The sequence below is a fragment of the Strongylocentrotus purpuratus genome, unplaced genomic scaffold (genome assembly GCF_000002235.5).
Source record: "Strongylocentrotus purpuratus isolate Spur 01 unplaced genomic scaffold, Spur_5.0 spur5_scaffold_9, whole genome shotgun sequence".
NCBI classification, from domain to species: Eukaryota; Metazoa; Echinodermata; class Echinoidea; order Camarodonta; family Strongylocentrotidae; genus Strongylocentrotus; species Strongylocentrotus purpuratus.
In genome coordinates, this window is record NW_022145615.1 from 3,338,339 (window position 1) to 3,360,010 (window position 21,672).

At 37.9% G+C, this 21,672-nt stretch overlaps 1 protein-coding gene across 1 annotated transcript in view; it reads left to right on the top strand.

Moving 5' to 3' along the window:
* LOC105444256 overlaps positions 1-18,856 on the top strand; it is a 31,198-nt gene extending 12,342 nt beyond the window's left edge. The window contains exons 2-5 of the mRNA XM_030977222.1: positions 11,779-12,908; positions 16,301-16,439; positions 17,771-17,903; positions 18,319-18,856. Of these exons, the coding sequence (XP_030833082.1) occupies positions 12,118-12,908; positions 16,301-16,439; positions 17,771-17,903; positions 18,319-18,422 (1,167 nt within the window). The 5' untranslated portion in view covers positions 11,779-12,117 and the 3' untranslated portion in view covers positions 18,423-18,856. The remainder of the gene's footprint in view (positions 1-11,778; positions 12,909-16,300; positions 16,440-17,770; positions 17,904-18,318) is intronic.
* The last annotated feature ends 2,816 nt before the right edge of the window (positions 18,857-21,672 follow it).

Consider the following 21,672-nt stretch of genomic DNA (forward strand, 5'->3'; position numbering starts at 1 on the left):
TGGTAAGATAACTTATGTCGCCCATGACGACATGAACTTTTTGTGAAGTCGACTTGGCAAGATAATTTATTTCGCCATGTCGACTAATAAAAGTTGATAAGTCGACATGGTAGGTTAAATATCTTTACATGTCGACATGATATGGATATTAAGTCGACTTGACAAGATGAAATATCTCGTCATGTCGTCAAGTATAGAATGGCACTTTAACGCTTCCGTAAGATACAGTGCGCATGTAATGAAAGTACTCATTTCCATAATATTGGGGGGGGGGGGGGGGGAGATCTGCAAGTGCTCTATAGATAACAATTCAACTGATTGATTGATTATCTTTAATTGTATCTAAACCCCCTCAATTTTTTCTTTCTTTTTTGCTCAAGGGGGGGGGGGGGCTGCTGAGTAGAACAAAAAACTGAATGCTCCTTAAACTCCCTCCCCCCCCCCCCCCTCCTCACTGAGCAAAATTGGTCGACGCGATTTTTCCTTTTCCGGGGGCAAACAAAAAAATAGCACACTACCCCCTCCCCTCCCCCCTCCCTCCCCTCCCTCCCCATCCTGAGCTAAATATCGGTCGGCGCGATTTTCAAATTTCGGGGGGGGGGGGGGGGCCGGGGGGGAGCAAAAAATAAAAAATAAATTATTGCTCACATAATAATAGTCCTATGTAATGTAGGTTGATATTTCATGGTAATGTTGAGGAAAAAGCAATCCAAACATCGATTTCTGAATTGTAGCGACAATCGTTCGCCTTTCCTGTGATTTAACACTACAATTACCAAGACTGGGCCAAGTTTTTTATCATTTTGATGACTCCAAAACCTTGCACTACACACCAATACTTACATGTTTATGCTAGATGATCAACCTTTTCTGATTGCTTCCACACCGTGGGGTGTACATTGGGTTATATTCAACGGAATAGTTAATGGAGTAAACATTGCTACGGGGCAAGGACTAATGATAAATTCGTTTCAACAGTTGATTCCACTCGGTTGTCTCTTTTGTTCGGATTATTTCGCGGGGAGAGATGGTATGGGTCATGAATTTGGTTCAGAAAGACAAATGAAATTCAAAAGAAATTTTAGGTTGCACTTGATGACGTGTTTATCTTGATTTCAATAGCAAGATCAAACTAGCTCGATTGGGTGCAGGCCCAAAAAATTCTTAACAACAATAACCAACAATGAGGCGATATTCGGTGTGGTGTACACTTCCCCCTCCGTTGATTCTTTTGTTCGGATTATCTGCGGGGGAGAGAAATAAACCGTCTGATACGTTTGAAACGATGTATTAGGGCAGGTCCAAGCTATTTGGATTGTGACGTACGGGACATTTAGAGACTTTAAACAAGAAATAACACAGATGAAATTATTATATGGCTATATCTTTTGGTATGAGTCTGTGGCTATTATGGGCTAGTTCATTTGTGGAAAGTTTTAGTTTTGACCAATTCATAAATTAATTTTTAATGTAATTAATGTGCTGCGTGACGTACGGGACCGCTGTAGCAACCATCTCGGCAGCCGGTGGGTGGGCGGCCGGCTTCTTAGTAGTCACCTTCTTAGAGCTATTCTTCTCAGCCATCTTGATATACGGTGCGTACGGGACCGTACGTCACGCAGCACATTACTTACATTAAAAATTAATTTATGAATTGGTCAAAACTAAAACTTTCCACAAATGAACTAGCCCATAATAGCCACAGACTCATACCAAAAGATAGCCATATAAATAATTTCATCTGTTGTTATTTCTTGTTTAAAGTCTCTAAATGTCCCGTACGTCACAATCCAAATAGCTTGGACCTGCCCATTAATAGGGACTTTTAGATTTGCGTGCGTGTACGTGTGGCGTCCATTCAACGCAGTGCATTACAAGGACGTCGACTCTAGCAATCCCCATCGTCTTCGTGCGAATCTAAGTCCCTATTATTCTTATTTGTTCATCGTCTCTGCGATGCTCTTTAAATCAAAAACAGCTTTTATTGTTAGGTTTCCTGAAAGAAATTTCAACTGTTGTTAAGACATTTTGGTTGCACCTCGTAGATTATGATGATGTGTTTGATCTTGTTTTAAGATCAAACACATGATGAAAATCTACTAGGTGCATGCCAAAATGTTCTTTACAACAATAAACAAAAATGAGGTAAACATAAATTTGAAATATTAAATAATTCATACCAAACATATCATCATCAATTATGATCGATACTGTATTGCATTTTGAAATGTAGGGCCTACATTTAGGTTTTGTGGAAAAGACTCATCAGGTATACTTCCACGGAATATGAAGGTTATTTCAAACATAGTACTTGTAAATATGCTAAAATGTCTATCGTTTGCATCATCATCATCCTCATCATCTGCATAGATTGTTTACCTGAAGACAAAAGAGGTATCACTACAGTACTGTGGTCTCTTTCTTGCATGCCATGGTTATCATGTTCTAGCTGAAAGGTTTATGTTGATCTTAACAAAACAAGGCAGTTCTTGAACAAAATAGATGGTGGAGTTTTTCAATGGGAAATATGACTTATATAATCATCAGCGTTACTTTTTTGTTCATCACTGTTTTTCATAAATGTTTACACAATCTCTTTGTAGGGTATTTCAATAAAATTTAGTACCCAGTCTCAAAAGCTACACAGTTTACGAATGCTAAACGATTATTATCACCCAGGCAAAAGTAATCTTTGAATGAACAATTATCAGCTGAACAATGCATGATAAACATTGAGATATCTTGACTAAACAATTTCATTTCTCGTTATAAATAATAATAATAATACATTATATTTTCAAATTCAAAACAGCAACTACAATTATGATGAGAATGACTAGAGAAGTAAAAATAAAAACATTGAATGTGAACTAATATAACATTGTGTTTTGACAGAAAAACAAATTGTTGAAATAAAGGCATTAACCCCTGTAAATATAATATAGGTTTTCCCGCCCAATTTCATCAGAGTTGCATTCGACTTCATGAATAGGCGTTCAAGTTCGAACGGTTTTCATCAACTCTCTGCTCTCATGGTTCGAGTTCATTCTTTGAGCATTTAATTTAATTTTATATCATTCCTTTTAAATTTTATTTCATCCAATTTAGAGAGAAATCCATTCAATTTAGTGCCGCTAAGTTGTCATTCAATTTCGCGCAAGCTGGATAGACGTTCAATTTCGTGCTTAGTACCAATTTCAATTTCATTTATAGGCACACACCTTCGCACTTTGAACGTTCAAATTAAATCAACACAAACAAATTCTGTAGTTCTATTAAATTTTTACCGCAATCTTTTCACGTCATTTTTTTTCTTTCACTGTTTTTAATTATATAACTTAATTTTCATTCTTAAAGTTTCATAATGTTTATTTTTTTTATCATATTCTTTCTTTTCTTTCTAATCTTCTCTCCAAGTATCACTGTATTTCCTAGCAGTATGGACATAACACTTACAGAATGGTTTATAAATCATAATTTGTTTGCATGACGGTTTGTCAGAAGAATGAGATATTTCACTATAAGGGAAAGGTCCCATTTCAAGGTACATAAAGTTTGCATAATTTACTCAAAGAGATGCAGATTGCAAAGAATATAAACAGTAACAGAAAAAGACTGCCCAAATGCTGTAAATGCTTGCCTATTCGTCAATTTGAATACCCTAACGGTCATCAGGGCGATGCAGGTGCGAAATTGAATGTATTTACTTGCATTTTTAATTTGAACGCGCTTTTTACACGTTTATGTGAGAAAATCATGAAATTGCATGCTTATAAAATTAAATTGAATGAACTAATTAGCTTTTTGAATATTGATCTCGGTGATCATTCAAATTCGCTCGAAATTGAATGATCGCATCGTTAAATCGGATGCAACTCTGATGAAATTGGGCGGGAAAACCTATATTTAAAAGAAATATACAAATTCTTCAATACAAAGATACGATATGAGAATTCATGGAACTGAAATCCAAAACTCTAATATGCATTACTAATTTCTAAAAATGAGGTACCTGATAATTAGCTATTCTGAGCTATACATTTGAATATCAAAGATTTATGTTTGCAGGAGTTCATTACAATACTGTAACCTAAAACTGACACAGGTACGACCATTCAGTTCATTGTTTCAGAAATCATGGACAATGTTACCAGTTCACTTTAAATCAATTCATTGATTTTATAATCAACCCATTTCATTGTGATAACTGAATTCTACACTCAATTAAAATTATGAGTGGAATTTTCTTTATTTATGATATTCAAATGTTTAATATTAAACAGTATAAAAGAGAGATTGAGGTATTGAAACTTGGAGATGGACATGATTTGCACAAGCAGACGATGTCCCATGACATCTCACACATTTTCAGTGCTTGTTTTTTCATCTTCTCTTGAGTTCTTTCTCTTACTTCTCTACAGTCAGGCTAAATGTACGAATAGGGACTTTTAGACTTGCGTGGACTGATACGTGCGACTTCCGTTCAAGGCAGTGCATTAAAAGGACGTCGATCGTATCAGTCCACGCAAATCTAAAAGTCCCTATTGTCTCACTCTAAACCCCGCGCATGGTTTTATTTTGATGACAAATGCAGCGATACAAACAGGCGCGTACGCAGGGGGGGGGGGGGGGGGGGGGGGGGGGGGGGGGGGGGGGGGGGGTTGGGGGAGGGGGGGGGGGGGGGGGGGGGGGTGGGGTGGGGGGGGGTATTTGGGGGGTTAAACCCCCTTTGGCATTTTTATGTGTGTAAACCCCCCCCCTAAAAAATTCCCTAAAACCCCCCCCCCCCCCCTTTTGATTTTTTTTTTTTTTTTTTTTTTTAATTATTAAAAAAAAAAAAAAAAAATTACCCCCATAGCTGACCTAAGAAAGGTGACCTTAACCCCCCCACCCCAACGGAGCAAAATGTCAAATTTTTCAAATTTCGAGACCCCCCCCCCCCAAAAAAAAAAAAAGTGTCCTCTTACCCCCCCCCCCCCCCCACCCCACCCCGCTTATTCAGCGGTCGGTTGAGTCGATGCGATTTTTCAAAAAAAAAAAAAAAAAGTGTCCGCTTACCCCCCCCCCCCCCACTGAGCGACTTTTTGGCCGGCGCGATTTTCAAATTTTCCTGAGTCGTTGCGAAATTTTGGACCCGATTTTAACCCCCCCCCCCCCCCCCCCTTGAAAAAATCAAGGACCCATGACATCGAAATACAAGTATATTCCTGTTGGTGTGCAGTCCTGCATATATCTCATATTTTGATATGTAAACTTGTGAATTTGTTTCATAGATTTTTAAACATTTTTTTAAATATTTGTTTTTCAAACTTGCTAACCTCCACCCCAAAAACCAGGCTCCAGATCTCATTCCCTTTGTGACATCATCTATCAGTCATCAATGAGCTAACTTGATAAAGTGGCATGTAACTTTGCCAAAGTTGACCACCTGAATACATTAGGGACTTTTAGATTTGCACGAAGACAATGTGGATTGCTACGGTCGACGTCCTTTTAATGCACTGTCTTGAATGGACGTCACACGTATCAGTCCACGCAAATCTAAAAGTCCTTAATACCACAAACAACAGCAACATAATTATAAGTTGCTATGTCAGACATGTCAGACTAAATGGTATGTAATTTCCCCCAGCTTAGCACACGTTCATAATAGAATTGCATGCTTCCATATTATGTACAATACATCACCATTGCCTTTGTCTTCCTGGTGATACTACAGCATGTCTGACCAAGGAGGTTTATCGACAAACCTAGGTTTATGTACGTCATATGACGCGTTTTGACGCGTTTTTTTTTACAAACCTGGTTTGTAAAAACGCGTCGAAACGCGTCATAATTATGACACACGAAAACCTAGATTTGTCGACAAACCTCCTTTGTGAATTCGGGCCATTAAGTTCCAATACATCCACACAAAACATCCTATCCAAAAAGAGCATTGCAATTTCTGCTAGTGCAACCCATTTTGACAGAAAAATTTGGGTAGTTGACGACACCAATTATCGACTCAGCTCCTCTGGGAGTCGTTTCTCAGTGAGAAATGGACAAGAGGCGAGAAATAGAAAGCCAAATTGGTTTTATAGTGGGAAAGATAACGAGAAAAGTTCATCACGGTTTGTGCTTGCAGTATGTTAGGTTCGTTGTGTACTTCTAAAGTTTAGTGAACACGTCAAACTCACTGACAAAGCAAACATCAACTAAAGAAATTTGAAGAGAAAAAACATACAGAGATATGCCGGTAAATGAAGTCCTCGTATTGTTCCATCGAGTGTTGAAAAGGTCACATTTCAAAATTGGTCTGCTTTAGGAATAACGCAAAACTGTGAGCAATTGAATAATATCATAATACATGCATTATGGATCTTTGACTACAAAATAGTTGAGCTTGTTCTTTCTATTAAAAAATGCATTAACAGTCATATTGAATGTTGAAAAGGTCACATTTCAAAATTGGACTGCTTTATGAATAACGCAAAAATGTGAGTACAAAGTTTTCATGTTAATTTTCATTCTTGTGTAGCGCTGCAATCAAATCTTTGTTTATTGATATACATTTTATTCGTTAACAGGTGAATGAAATAATACGTATCGAGGCACTTCACAAAGGCATATTCATATATTTGGGTTACATTACGAACATGACCTATTTAATGCTTGTAAACGTCTATTTGTGAAGTACCCCGTTATGACTTATTTTATTAGCCCGTTACGAATTATTGTATCTCACTAGTCAGAATGTGAAACGCAAATTATTATTTTTCCTTGTGGGGGGGGGGGGGGGGGGCTTTAGGGATGGGGTAATTGCATTCATTTTCTACATTTGCCTCTCGAACATTTTGTGAGAGGAGGGGGATTTGAGCCTCCACCATATCGTGCCTTGAACCGTTACTGTCTATGATAGCGTTCACTCTGCAATCCAACAACTTGTCCAACTCTATAGCATGGCTGAGTAAGTCTTTTAAAATAAAAAAATGTCAAGGACTATTAATTCGGGATGATATCGCCTATTCACACAAAGATCGAGCTAAAGAAGGCGGAAAAATATAAATCATTGAACAAAGGATCTGTTCATGAAAAGATTTGCTTTCATCTCACCTCGCTGTTGAGTTATGTGGAGCAAATAGAAAAGAAAGCCCACTTTAAAAAAAAGAAACAGAAAACGTGGCGCCGACATTCCATGCGCACGATCAGCAGAAAATAAGATTGCCTTGCATGGTTTTCAGTTCATAATAAAAAAAAATTTAAACGGGATATTCTATAGCTCTTTGAAAAAGTGGAATAAAAAGAAAACGTCTTTTAAAAGAGAGAGCAGGAACTGTATCGAGATTATGAAACAGGCATCAGAATCTGAGCGAAGGTTTCAAAATTAGGCTTTTAACCTTTATAATGTTGGTATCATTGCAAAGTTAATGTTACAACCTTTCTAATGGTTCATATTTAGTTTTCAAAAATTGTTACAGATTTGACTTATAGGATAATAACGTAAATTTAACCTTTTAAAAAAAATAAAGAACAAAAGCGGGACCCTCTGACCCCCCCCCCCAAAAAAAGAAGAAAATGATATTTTCACCCCCTCAAAAAAAAAGTGGTTCTCCTTTCCATCACCTCCACCCCCCCCCCCCCCCCGTATAATTTGCCCATTTTGAGTGACTATGGGAAATTTCTTCGCCAAGCTACTCATAGGAAATAATAAAAGTAGGGGACAAGAATAATTTATTGTGACGTTTTGTTTTTAAATATAAAGCTAACTAGGGCGGAGAAAAGATAAATCATTGAACAACAGGGAGGCGTTTCACGAAGCTTTTTTTCAATGACAAATAACAAAAATCAGTGACAAATCTGCTGATAACCAATCGGAAGCAAGGATTTCAGTAGCTTATAACACAAATTGTCCTTTGTCACTGATGACAAGTTTTGTGAAACGCCCCCCTGATCTGTTCATGATGAGGTTTTACAGGGTTCTTTTTAGACTAGTCTCTATAGTGGTTTCAAGAGAGCGCTACAATACAGTGACAGACCAATTAAACCTCAGTCTAAGTCTGGCAAAAAATCAGGCAATTTTGAGTAAGATTTCTTTTTCCTTTCAGAGAAGAACGAGCTGCTAAGACAAAATTATGTGCTCAGAAACTTTTGTAATTATCATTTATTTATACACCAACCTTCCGTGGATTCTATGATACATGGATGAAACTATTCTTTTCAAAAGGAGAAATAATGTATTATGAAGAACTTCCACCACTATTGAACCCAGCCATACCAACGAAACCGACAACAGACAAAGTAAAACATAACATTGCTCTGAATGGCCACATATTGGTCGGTATGGAGACGATGTGGAGTCGATCGCTGTGTTCGTGTGACCAGGCGCGTACGCAGGATTTTTTCAAGGGGGGGGGGGGGGGGTTTAACATTTATAAATCTGGCCGAAAATTTCGCAACGACTCAGCCAGCCGCTGAATTTTTGGTCTCGAAATTTGAAAATTTGACATTTTGCTCCGTGGGGGGGGGGGGGGGGGGGGGGTGGGGTTTAGGTCAGCTTCTTTAGGTCAGCCATGGGAATATTTTTTTTAATAAATTAAAAAAAAACCAAACAAAAAAACCAAAGGGGGGGGGGGGGGTTTACACCAAAAAAAAATACCAAAGGGGGGGTTCAACCCCCAACCCCCCCCCCCCCTGTGTACGCGCCTGCGTTTGACTAATAGTGACTCGGAATTTACAGATATAGTGTCATTTCGTACTATAACATGTATATCATGGGCGGAGATGTCGAGGGGTGAAGTTCTTTTCCCCTCGATATCTGGACCCCCCCCCCCCCCCCCCAAAAAAAAAAAAAAAAAAAAAAAAAAAAAAAATTGAGGGAAAATGCACACCCAAACAAATTCATCAAGGAGGTCCGATACACCCCTCCACAAACACAAACACGCACACCTTATTTTCTATTTTCAATTGGTGTTTTTTTTTATATCAAACAATCCAAATCAATCTTAGATATAAAATACGGTTGTTTTTCATCTTGACATGAATTCAAAACATTTTCATTACATCACTGTTCGATTGATGAAAAAAAAATCAGTTGAAACATAACCCAATCCAACCATGCGACACACATAGACACACACACACAGACACACACACACATACGCACACACGTACCAAGACTCCTACACCAAGTTCACGAACACTAAAAAAATTGTCCAGCAGCCACAGGAACGTTTCTGAACTCTTGAAATGAACTGGAGTGGATGAGCTGTGTCAACAAAGTACTTGCAGACAGTGTACACAAGCTGGTACAACATGTTTAAATTGGGGATAGAGAGAGAGAGAGAGAGAGAGAGAGAGAGGGGGGGGGGAGGGAGAGAGAGAGCGAGAGAGTTTGTGTGTGTGTGTGTGTGTGTGTGTGTGTGTGTATGTTTGTGTTCAATATATCGCAGTGCATTACAGAGAAGTTTATGTTCGACAATTTTCACATACGCCATAATTATGATTAATTAAATTATTTTTTTCCTTTTGTAGTGAATGAATGCAATAAAGAATGCTACAAAACAAAAATTATTGTTAGTTCAAGGGGCGTAAATGCATCTCAGAGACTGATATCCTGTTAGTTTAATTTGCCACGCGAAGAAGCATGTGACGTGATCGGATGAGAATAAGCTTGAAGGACAATTATAAAATATGAGTAAGATGTTTTGTTTGTTTGATTTAACAAAACTTTTAAAGGAATGATTTGGTGACCAAGTGGTGTTTACATGATTTTAAAGGGATAGTTGAGTTCTGTTTTCAGAGCGCAAATACCTTCAAAGTGCATTGCTCTTATTCTTATCTATGACATTTCTAGTCACCCTTTTAGAACCTAAAATTGCTATGAAGGTAATTTTAGACCCCAAAATGTGTGAAATTTAGCCAATACGATCATACCAATTCAGCTCCACTTTAAAAAAAATACGGTGACCGTCAACTAATTATTTAATTAAAAATAACAATACATGGCCGGCTGGTTGTGCGTAATATAACCAACACGAAAATGCCAACAAAAAAAGCCAACATCGGCATTTGCTGAAATACGACGTAAAAGGCACTATTTCGTTTTTTCAACGGCTTTTTCAAATGATCTTATATTTGTGGTTGAACACCAGTATTACAATTCGTTATATTTATGGATATTTCAGCCGTCTCTGAACCGCTTTTGATCAAACAAAGATCATTTTGTCATTTAAATTGTATGTTATTTCAAATTTGACCCTCAGTTTTTCATTATCTCATAGAAAAATATTTTGCGTAGCGCCCTCTGCAACAGAACTTAACTATCGCTTTAACGCGGTGAGCGGAAATGAGTACACCGACAACTCCAATAAGTGATCCCCCACTTTTTTTGCAGGTTAAGAAGGTGGCTTATTTCCGGGCTAATGTGCACTGTTTATGCTCTCAATAGCGAAATGCAATGAAACAGTTTGATAACCATATTCTGATTGCACGGCCGGGGCAAAATTTAATGTTTAAACGAAGTTATTCAGATCAGGAGTTTAAAATAGTAAGATACAAGTCATATAGTTACAAATCACTTAGAAATACAAATCATATTTCTACACATATCATTGAAAGGGGTTCTACAACAGGAACTTGTGCCCCACGAAATTTAATTTCCATTTTCGATTGTTAACAAACAGCCCTTGCGAAAGGTTATACTCCGAGTGCCGAGTGAGGGCATCCGCACGGTAAACTAACGGTACCCTCTACAGTAGTCGTGTTAGCGCGTTACTCCTGGACACGACTATCGTTCAGACGATCACTACGCCGACCTTTACGCTGACCTTACCATACCGACTAGCTCTAAACACGACCTTTACGCCGACCCAAATTTGCCATCGTGTGTACAGGGCTATAATAATTATCGTGGAGCAGTTTCACGAGTAGCTTAAAGGTAATACAAAGTTTTGGGAAATTTTGAAAATTGGCTGGATAGTGATTCTTTACAATTTTGGATGCCCCTGTGGATGTATTATAAGCACTAGAAAATTTAGCCCTTAAAACACTTCTGCTTTCGAAACAAATTGAATATCAAAATTTACCGGTGCTCCTGGTAAATATTGTTAAATTTCAAATAGCGTTTACAGCCATACAATGGTAACTGCGACCATGAATCTCAGAATATGTAGTTGTGATATATAATTTCCAAACGAGAATAGCCAATCGGTCGAAATTAGTCAAGAAACATTGTTTCATGGCTTAATTAATATCTTGACCTTGAGAGGGAGCTATACAACTTAAAGAGTATATTATTTACAATCTTTGACTTTAGACTCGATTTTAACCGCGATATCGATCACTTAATATTGTAGGATCGCATATGCTTCCAATATGTTCATTTGAACCAAATTCATGACCCAATACCAAACTTTGTATTACCTTTAATCTGAACTGGTTTAAGAATTTCGTGCCATAGTGTCCAATATCCCCTGACGTGGCTATAATAGCGTCGAAAAGTGGGCCTTGATTAAATAAACACGGATTTTAATTTAAAGCGCGACAGATGGAATATTTCTGTTTAACGGTCGTTCTATTACATGGTTGAGTAGTGTAAGATAATGATATCCAACGCACGCTGGAGGCCCTAATATACACTTCAGATCAATAAGCTAGTAAGCAGGTGCTTTCTTATATCGTAGTCGACATTTGTGTTTAGAAGCCATTATCATATTTTGTATGTTAAAATTACCACCTCTAAACACCATTCCTTCACACACTAATTTTGTTTGTGTCTTGATGCCTTTCCCAATACAGGAGAACTCGCAAGCGATCTAGTAGCATGGGTGCGTTGAGGCGATGCGGCACCAAACCTCTACTCTTGTTCTTCGTGCTTTTCACATTTTGCCAACTTTTTCTAGCCCTGTTACACACAAAACTGGCTGACGATTCGATAGGCGACCTCATGGAATTACCAGGGATGGATGACCGAAGGGTGTATCCCATAATATCCCCGAAAGACTTGAAGAATGGGCAAGAGATGCAGCGAGATTTAAACCAAGTGCGAGATGCAGACACAAAGGAAAGTCTTCATTCCAGAAAGGGACCGGTGATGAGCAAGGAAATGCTGACGTTGTCGTTCCAAGTGACAATAAAATGAATCCTTTGGCAGGCATGTCGAATCAGAGCGAAAACGTGAGAACTAGGATGCAGAATACAAGGCAAGATGAAGTAAATATCAAGAACGTGTCAAATGTGAAATACATTTTGCCAATGTTGCTAGGTAACCAGGGACCAAACAACCAATTCCAAGCGCTCAAACTTGTATCCATCATTGCTCAAAGGCGAAACCTGACACTCGTCCTTGCTCCGTTTTTCGATCATGGACCGACAGTAGAAACACAGCTCCCTCACACCTTTGAAGAAACCCTTGATCCCGACATACTGGCCCAGTTCGTATCCGTAGCAACCATGGAAGAATTCAAACGCCAATGCAAGCGGAAAGCGGACGCGGTGTTCCTTGGTACCAATATGGTGATCAATCAGACTCTTTCTCAAACAGATCAAATAAATTCTTTCGTCGATCAAACCATCAAGGCATATTATAATTGGACGGGAATAAAGATACCTTCAACTTTCTTGTATATGAACCGATCTGATGACGTCATTCAGATCCATGCCGATCTGCCGTACTCTATTCCTGTCGATGATTTCCTCGATAAGTATCCAGACTCGTTGATTACATCGCATCAGTGTAATGCATTTCTTTACCCGTATGGGTATCTGGGTCGACTAAGCTACGCGCAACACATCAGTCGTTACACCAAATACTTCGTCAGGGGAAAAGTAGTCAGAGAAACGGCGCAATCCTTTATCAACACTGCCATGAATAACTTGACATATGTCTGCATACATTGGAGATTCAACAAAGAGTGGAAAGATACATGGTAAATATTGCTCCCAATTGTTTCCAAATCCTGTATGTAAAACCTTACAATAACACTGTTTTTTCTTGTAACTTATCAATCAATCAGTTAATTGTCATATCGCAGCTCGGTGTGTATTGGGTTGGTTGGAGTGTATAGCATGGGTAACAATGATTTAACCATTCAACTTGCCACTTCTATAAATTACCATAACAATTATAAAACTGCAATTCGATAGGAACTGTTGCCCAACGTGGCACCAGATTAGGCATCTCACGATTCTCTGCAAATAATTGAATAGTGCAAGCCCAAGTTAGCTTAAAGATACTATGTCCCTTTTGCAGCCAACCTCAAATTATGTAGAACTTTGCAGGAATTATGAATATGTCATGTATGTCCTATCTGTGAAATTTAAACGTTAGCAGTGTCATCATATTCAAATTATGCAAGGAAACCCGTTTACTTGCTAGACATCACTGTCAGACACTTTTGTCAGTATTGAGTGACTGACTGGCTTTTTCTTCTTATTTGGTAATAACATACATAACATAAGCTGTAAAGGATTTGTCTACATCAATAACCCACTTCTTGTAATGGCCGAAATTAAACTGATTGAATCTTTGCGCAGCATAAAACGTACGACCATGCGGTACAATGGTCTGAACATCAAGACTATTACTTATTGGCTTATAGCTCCTAAGTCGATTTTGACAACTAATAGTCGTTATTTTCCCACTTAAAGACTTTTTCAAGCCCAATTTTTTTTAAGGGGAGTTCTAAATTAGTATTATCTTTCAAATGCCATTGGAATTTAACCTTTTCATTTTTTGAGCCTGCAAAAGGGACATAGTACCTTTGAAGGGATAGTTGAGTTCTGTTGCAGAGGGCGATACACAAAATAATATTTGTGTGAGATAATGAAAAACTGAGTGTCAAATTTGAAAGAACATACAATTTAAATGACAAAAGCATCTTTGTTTGATCATAATCGGTTCCGAGACGGCTGAAATATCCATAAATATAACGATTTCTAATACTTGTGTACCACCACAAATATTAGATAATTTGAAAAAGCCGTTGAAAAAACGAAATAGCGCCTTTTACTTTTTCAGCCAATGCCGATGTTGGCATTTTCGCGTTGGTTATATTACGCACAACCAGCCGGTCCATGTATTGTTATTTTTAATTAAAAAATTATTAACGGTCACCGTATTTTTTTAAAAGTGGAGCTAAATTGATCGTATTGGCTAAATTTCACACATTTTGGGGTCTTAAATTACCTTCATGGCAATTTTAGGTTCTAAAAGGGCACTAGAAATGTCATGGATAAGAATAAGAGCAATAAACATGCACTTTGGAGGTAATTGTGGTCTGAAAACAGAATTCAACTATCCCTTTAATAATTTGTAAAACAAAAACATACCGTAGATTATTATTATCAATTAGGAAATAACATTTAATAGAGGTCAGTTACACGACGTGATGCCAAATCTCGCAAACAAAATAATTCTCCTTCTAATGTATAAATTGAGCAATCCCAATAAAGCTCAATGATTTACAAAAGAAAAGCATTTCAGTAAATCAAAATAACAATTATGAAACAGTATCCCAATAGGAATTGGTACTCGCCGTGGCGCCAAATCGGGCAAGCATTCGTATCGCCTATAAACATTTAGATAGCCTGAACCGTCGAACTCAGCATACCAGTGAAAAAAATCAAACATGTTAGTAAACCGGTCCATTGAAGCGGGTGTTCTGTGGTTATAAACAAACCTCTTATGATCATGAGCACATTGTTTTGATGGTCTTTGCCATTAACTGTGAGGTGAAATGCACATTTTGTTGTCTATCAACTCGCAATAATGCACATATAGGACATTAAGAAAAATTGCATCACCATACTTTTCAGACCTGCATCGATTTAGAACAGTATTGGGCTAATATCAAAACCTCTTTTCAGTCGTGTATTAAAGGGCCACTCTAACCAAAACGGGCTAAAAATGGGGGGGGGGGGGGGGGGGGAGACATGTAAAATATTTTTTGACGGGGATTCCGAACATGACAATGATTTTTCTTAGAAATCATCAATAATTCTGGAATTTAGCTTTAAAAATGACGACTCAGAACGCTCAGAAAAAAGCCCAGTTTCGATGACGACGCATTTGACGTCACTGCAGACGCCTCTCCGGTGAAAAGGAGGGTGATTTAGGCATTAAATGTCTTTAAAAGGGTAAACTATGATATTAATTGGGGGAAAAATACATTAATCCGAAAGAAATATGCTCTTGATAATCCCAGTTCGTTTCTGGCAATTTCGTCATTCCTAATTATGAAATTATTAAATCTGACATGCCCGCAACGACGTCAAATGCGTCATCAAGCCACGTGACCGTATTACCTTTTTTTCGAGGGACGTAGTCGAGCAAACGTGAGAACTGTGAAAAATGTATGGTCATTTTTTTTTTTTTTTTTTTTTTTGGGGGGGGGGGGGGAGGGGTCAATTTAGAGATTTTCTGAAAAATCAGAGGCTGGAATATTAACAAGTAGAGGTGTATTCATGTTTTGAAAGGCTATGTTAGTTGGGTTAGAGTGGCCCTTTAAAGAGTTAAGATTCGAATGTATCTGGACTCGTAAGTTATCCTCAAAAACTATTCCAATCATGTGCGTGATAATAATTGGACTGCTATTTCGAAATTGGATAGTTCATCATATCGCGATTACGATAAATTGCTGTATAGGTGAATCATTACGCAGGTAGCAGAGTATATTTGCATGATGAATATTTCTGTCTATTGTACATGGATCGTGATCGGGATACCATGACACAGGGACCACTTTAAACGATTTAAAATGTCTGCCTATCTTAATTGATTTTCAGAAATTAAGGAAAGAAAAACATAATTTTGAAGAATTTCATTACAATTTATGCGATTTATTGACGAGTACCTTCAAACTTCCTTTTAAGACAGGCTTTGTAATATGTCGTTGAAACCGAATAATAATTATGATAAATTACATAACTGTTTTTTGAGATAACAGATTGATATAATTGATATAAGTGTGACCAGGCACCAATGGACTGAACCATGTTAACGATCAAATCGTCGGGAAAGCCAGCTTTCGCATGTATGGGGGCAGGGGAGGGGGGGGGGGGGGGCTCAAAACGAATATAAATAGATTAATCATCATGAACAATATATGCCGGCAAATTTAAGGAAGGATTTGCCCGTATTCCTTTTCCATAAGTTTTTGGCTACACCAACTTGTATAAGTGTTTAAATATTACTGTGACACAATTATTAAATGATCTTTTCAAGTTGTTCAATTTTTGTTGACATTCAACATTTTTATTGCTTGATTAAAAATATCATTAACTTTAATCATTAACTTTTATACATTTTTTTTATTGACAGGTGTAAGCAAGATTATGCACTGGATCTCTGCAACGCGTTAGATGCTTTAACACCGTCTCAATTGGTAGCAAAAGTTTCTCACTTCATGGCGATATCTGACATTAAAGCTGCTTATTTTGCATCCGAACTCGGAAACCAGGTTAGTTAGTAAGCTGATGGGTAGTTAATAAGCTGGTGGTTAGTTAATAAGCTGGTGGGTAGTTAATAAGCTGGTGGGCCGACGTAAAGTGAAATGTGCTCCGACGACTATTGTTCAGAGAATCATTATAGTTTCGTCGAAGATATAGGATTATAGCTGTGATTACATTATAGTGTCAGGTTGGTATAGGGTTACGAATACAGTTTGGTTTAAGGTTGAAGCTGGGAATGAGGTGAGTATAGGATATCACATTTATATATATCTTTATATTTTATATGTTTACTATTAACTTGAACGAATTTTGAATTTATATCATGTAATGTCCGATTTCACATGTATTTATTGTATAATAAATACATGTGAAATCGGACATTACATGATATAAATTCATACAATAAATACATGTGAAATCGGACATTACATGATATAAATTCAAAATTCGTTCAAGTTAATAGTAAACATATAAAATATAAAGATATATATAAATGTGATATCCTATACTCACCTCATTCCCAGCTTCAACCCTAAACCAATAATGTTTTTATCAATTTGTAAAAAGTCACACTATTCCTTCGGGCTGCGAGATGATTTTTCAATAAAACAAACCATTTATTTATATATTGATCGCAGAACAAAGTATCGACCCTGCAAGTTCTGGGGAGACGCGATGGCTTAGTGCATGGAATTCCATGGTAAAACAAATCATCATCAAAGCAAATCATGTGTCTAACAATTTAGCTGTATACAAAAGTGAATTTGAAGTGTAGTGGCGGTTATTTTACCCGACTGCTAAGAAAGCATAAATAAATGCTTGTTAGTAGGCAACCAGACGACCGACGGCGTAAGGTCCTCTCTGAGAGACATGGTAATGAGGATTAATGCCTTACCAAAGGGAACTATAGCGTATCGCCTTGGTTTCGAACCCAGGTCACCGGATAACGAGACCACTGCTCTACCGACTGAGCTATCGCGCTTTCATAGAAGAACATGTATTTATACTAATAGTATTGGTTGTTGTGGTAGTAGTAGAGGTCATAGAAGTAGTAGTTGTGATCGTATATAGTAATTTATGTCTATGTGCAGTGCATGTGATTTTCGGCAAGATTGTGTCAAATTCTTTTTATCTTGATGATTTCAAGATGTCACAGTACACACTCATTCATATGTAGCCTACATCACAATCATCCCCGATCAATTGCTTAGAGATGGTTACTTTTACAATGCCTTAAACTCAAATTCTGATTTTTCAATTAAAATAAATTAGGCCTACACATAAAACGCATGTTTCTGTTAGCCCAAGTTTTTAGTTCCATTTTTCTCTTTCGTAACAGAATGATTTGATCAAAGGTCTTCGTGTGGGAGTGCCAAACTTTCACACGACGAGCGACCTCATCGACGAATCTCCAAAACTATCACGTGACAACAACTATCTGACGTCATTAGTAGAACAGGAGATCTGTAAAGGTATAACTATTGTTTTATGATATCTATATCCCATAAAGCGATAAACATTATTAGACATGTTCATTGAAATATAGTTAGTATTTGTTTTTTCATTCGAAAAATCGAAATAGTGCGGGACTAAATCTGGGGACTAAATATCAAAGTGAAGCATATGGCCATAGATGTGTCAAACCTTTAGTTCAATCAGTCCCTAGTTAGTGATTTCAGTTGGTGAGAATAAGTCGTCTTAGCCTGACAAATAGTACACAAATTGAATATAAGAGAGGAAAGAAGAAAAAAGTACGGGCTAAGAAAATACGAAACTGAAAACCATAATAATGTTAGGTTTCGAATATTGTTTTCATGTATTGTATTATTCATTGAATTGTGGAAAAATAAACTTTGAACTTTTATTGTCTCTGTTTCTCCCTCTCAGAATCAACATTCTTCCTATCTAGTCATCTGTCTTCGTGGTCCGATATGGTTAAACAGGATCGATATGACAAAAGATGGCAAGAGGTCAATGAACTATTCAAATAGGTCTTAGCATGCATCCAACAGCAGCAACAGCAACAGAAAGGAAAATAGTATTCGCCAGTCATTTCATGAAGCTCCAAATAGTGCCCTCTGTTAGAGATTGTACGTAGAAGGGAACTGTTTGGATCAGCATGTTTTAACAATTGTTCTAGGGTTAAATTGATCAGGGAAATTGATCTTCTTGTTCGTGATTTGAGGGTAGATGTCCGGGGGGTGATTGTCGACTGGCAGAGACAGGTGTCCCCATACGATAATATAATTATCTGTGTTTATATTTTCAAACAGTGTCACGAGTAGCATATTCGTCAAATTCTCGCTATCGCCAATATCCCGAAATGCCCAGATATGCGACTCTTGGATGTAATTTCGGGCCACTTCCGGTACTTGCATTCTTCCGGTGTACGGTGCATGCATGCGCCGTATAAAATATGCATGCGCCCTATAATCGTTAAGCCGGGGGGGGGGGGGGGGGGGGGGGGGGGGGGGGGGGGTAGTGAGCACAATTTTTTTTTTTGGGTCCTCGAAAATTTTAAAATTTGCACCCCCCCCCCCCCCCCCCCCTTGAGCGCCAGGGGGGGGGGGGCCAACCCCCAAAAAGGTAAAAATCGCGTGATTTTGCAGGCCCCCCCCCCTGGATCCGCCACTGTCCGGTGGTAGTAGGTTTAAACCCTCTCATGATAAATGATTCACTTTTTGATACTACCACTAGTAACTTACTCGAACTTACTACCGACATTCGAACCACATTCCAATAACTATGACTCATACTAGGCCCAAACCCCAGTCACTTGCACTCTCCATTACCACTCCCCATAATACCATGACAACCCTGACCATTAACCAGTCAAAGCATTTCTATTACTTATTCCCAAATGTTAACGCCCCCAGAACTTCATAATATAAGTGAGGTCTCTCAACTAGAGAAGGGGATGGAGATAGATTAAAGAGTCTAGAGAGAGATAATATTTTGTATCTCGTATTCTAGAGTCGTCTAGAGAGTTATTGTGTTATGTAGTTAAGTATTGAGATTGAATAAATGCTTCTGAAATTGTAAACAAGAACGATTACAAGTCCCTTTATTTATGCTCCTAGCCTCCTCGCCGAACCCAACACAACAATAATGTACAATATATATATATATATATATATATATATATATATATATGTATGTATTTATTTCTGACACGTATACAGGGTGGCACATTTCATCAATTATTGTGGTCTTCCATGATGCTCTTTTTGGTAACAATGTCATTTAATGACATTCATTAAAAAAAATCCGTTTCTGATGCAGACAGACACAGTGGTCTACAACTGGCCAGACGGATTACAAACTAACCTGTATATATGTTTACAAGTATACAAAGTAATTGGTATGCTCATAAAAAGCCGATTATTCAAGAAACTCATTTGAAATATCTTATTGCATTTACGATATGTATATTAATGATTCAGTCCTTATAGCCAACTTCCAGACTGCCCCCACCCCCATAATACTCGGGACTACACAAGTTCTGTCGCTATACTCCTTTGCAAAGAGATGTAATGTAACGGAGGGCGTCGTTAGAATCTAAAATTTGTTTGCCTCAAAAAGATTCTTGTTATTTAGGTTGGAGTGTGTCCGCAGAGATGTATTATCAGACTGTTACTCCGGCTTTGGGTTGTGGTTATGCCTAATGTTAGAGTTACGTCAAGGGTTGAAGTTATGAATTCAGTTAATTGAGAAATTTTACCGCGGAGCACTGTCGTCCGGAGTATGAATAGGAACTTTTCGATTTGCACGACGAGAATATGGACTGCCACGTGTGACATCCTTTTAAGGCAATGTGACGTCCTTTTAAACGTCCTTTTAAGGCACTGCCTTAAAAGGACGTTTGTGCCCTAATAATGTCTACAGCTAGACGCTTCTCCGCTCTCCGTCTCTCGGCGATTTCCCGCAGGTCCTGTCCTTACGGTTACGACGTGGAATCGCTGCCCCCGATCATGTATCAATATTTCTCTTTAAAGGAAAACTGACCCCAAAGAACAACTGTAGTTGTTTTAAGAGATTTATTGCATTCTTGTCCATTAATCTACAAGCTTCCCCGCCAAAGTGCTTGAGAGAGGCATAAAGCAAGAATAAAGTACAGTTTCTCGGTAAAACATGGGCATCGCCATTTTCTTGATTGCATGATCTATACGGAGTCGTTTATCAACTAAATGTATTATAATTAATGGATGCTTCCTTCCCAGGTGTTTGTAGTGTTGAAGCATTTAATTCAACTGCTATCATCCTTTTTTCTCCAATTGTCCGAACGCAAATTGCATAAACAAGTTGGTGTTGTTCTGGGATGAAGGTCTCGCATTAAATGAAATAGATTTTTTCAACCACTATCTTTAAATAAATGAGTTACAATTATTGTTACCTTATCATATATTTTTCACCAAATGTATTTTTTTACCTTCTTGGCTATGATTTTCCCTCATTGAAAGGTTAAGGTTTTGTCATTGAATTAAAAAGTTCCAATTAAAGCTTGGTGCATGATGCATGTACAACTCCGCCTGGTACGTCACATTTTTAAGAAAATGGCTGCGCCCATGTCATGCTATAAAAGGCATTATATTATGCCAAGAATTCTTCATTTATATATCTCTTGTACAAGTACTCCTTTGCCAACTATTAATCTGCATTACCGCTCTTAAACCATGCAGGATAAAATATGTACCTGTACCAATTGCCGAAAACCAATGTTACTGCTTGTGCATTTGCCCTACACATTTATGCTTGTATTGTAAACAGTAAAAATGGTGGGGGCCTAAAAACTGGCCGGGTCACTAGGGGTATTGAACTTTACATCGTAAAGCGCATTGAAGTACTCAATGATCATGTGTTATTTTATTATTAGTATCAACAATTTAAAAGTGGTCAGATAAGCATCATCTTTTAGTTATCAACGATCAAGGCATCAAATGTTTGATTTCACGTGGAATTTCACTTGATTTTTTTCTTCATACTTTTGTTGTTTGTTTTAACCCTCTGAACACAGTTTTGTTTTAACAGTGGGCAATATGTTCATGCAAAAGTTGTTGATGTTATTCCTTAAGGCCTATCTGCACTAGTTTGGCCAGGAGGGATTAGATGTCCCTGCATGGTCAATGACAGGTGGTTATCTCATCAATTCAGATCTCAATAAACATAAGTAAAAGAGCATCATGAGGGACCAATGGTCACCGCTTAGGCATTGTTTGCTTTATAGAGGGCGCAAGTAGCTAT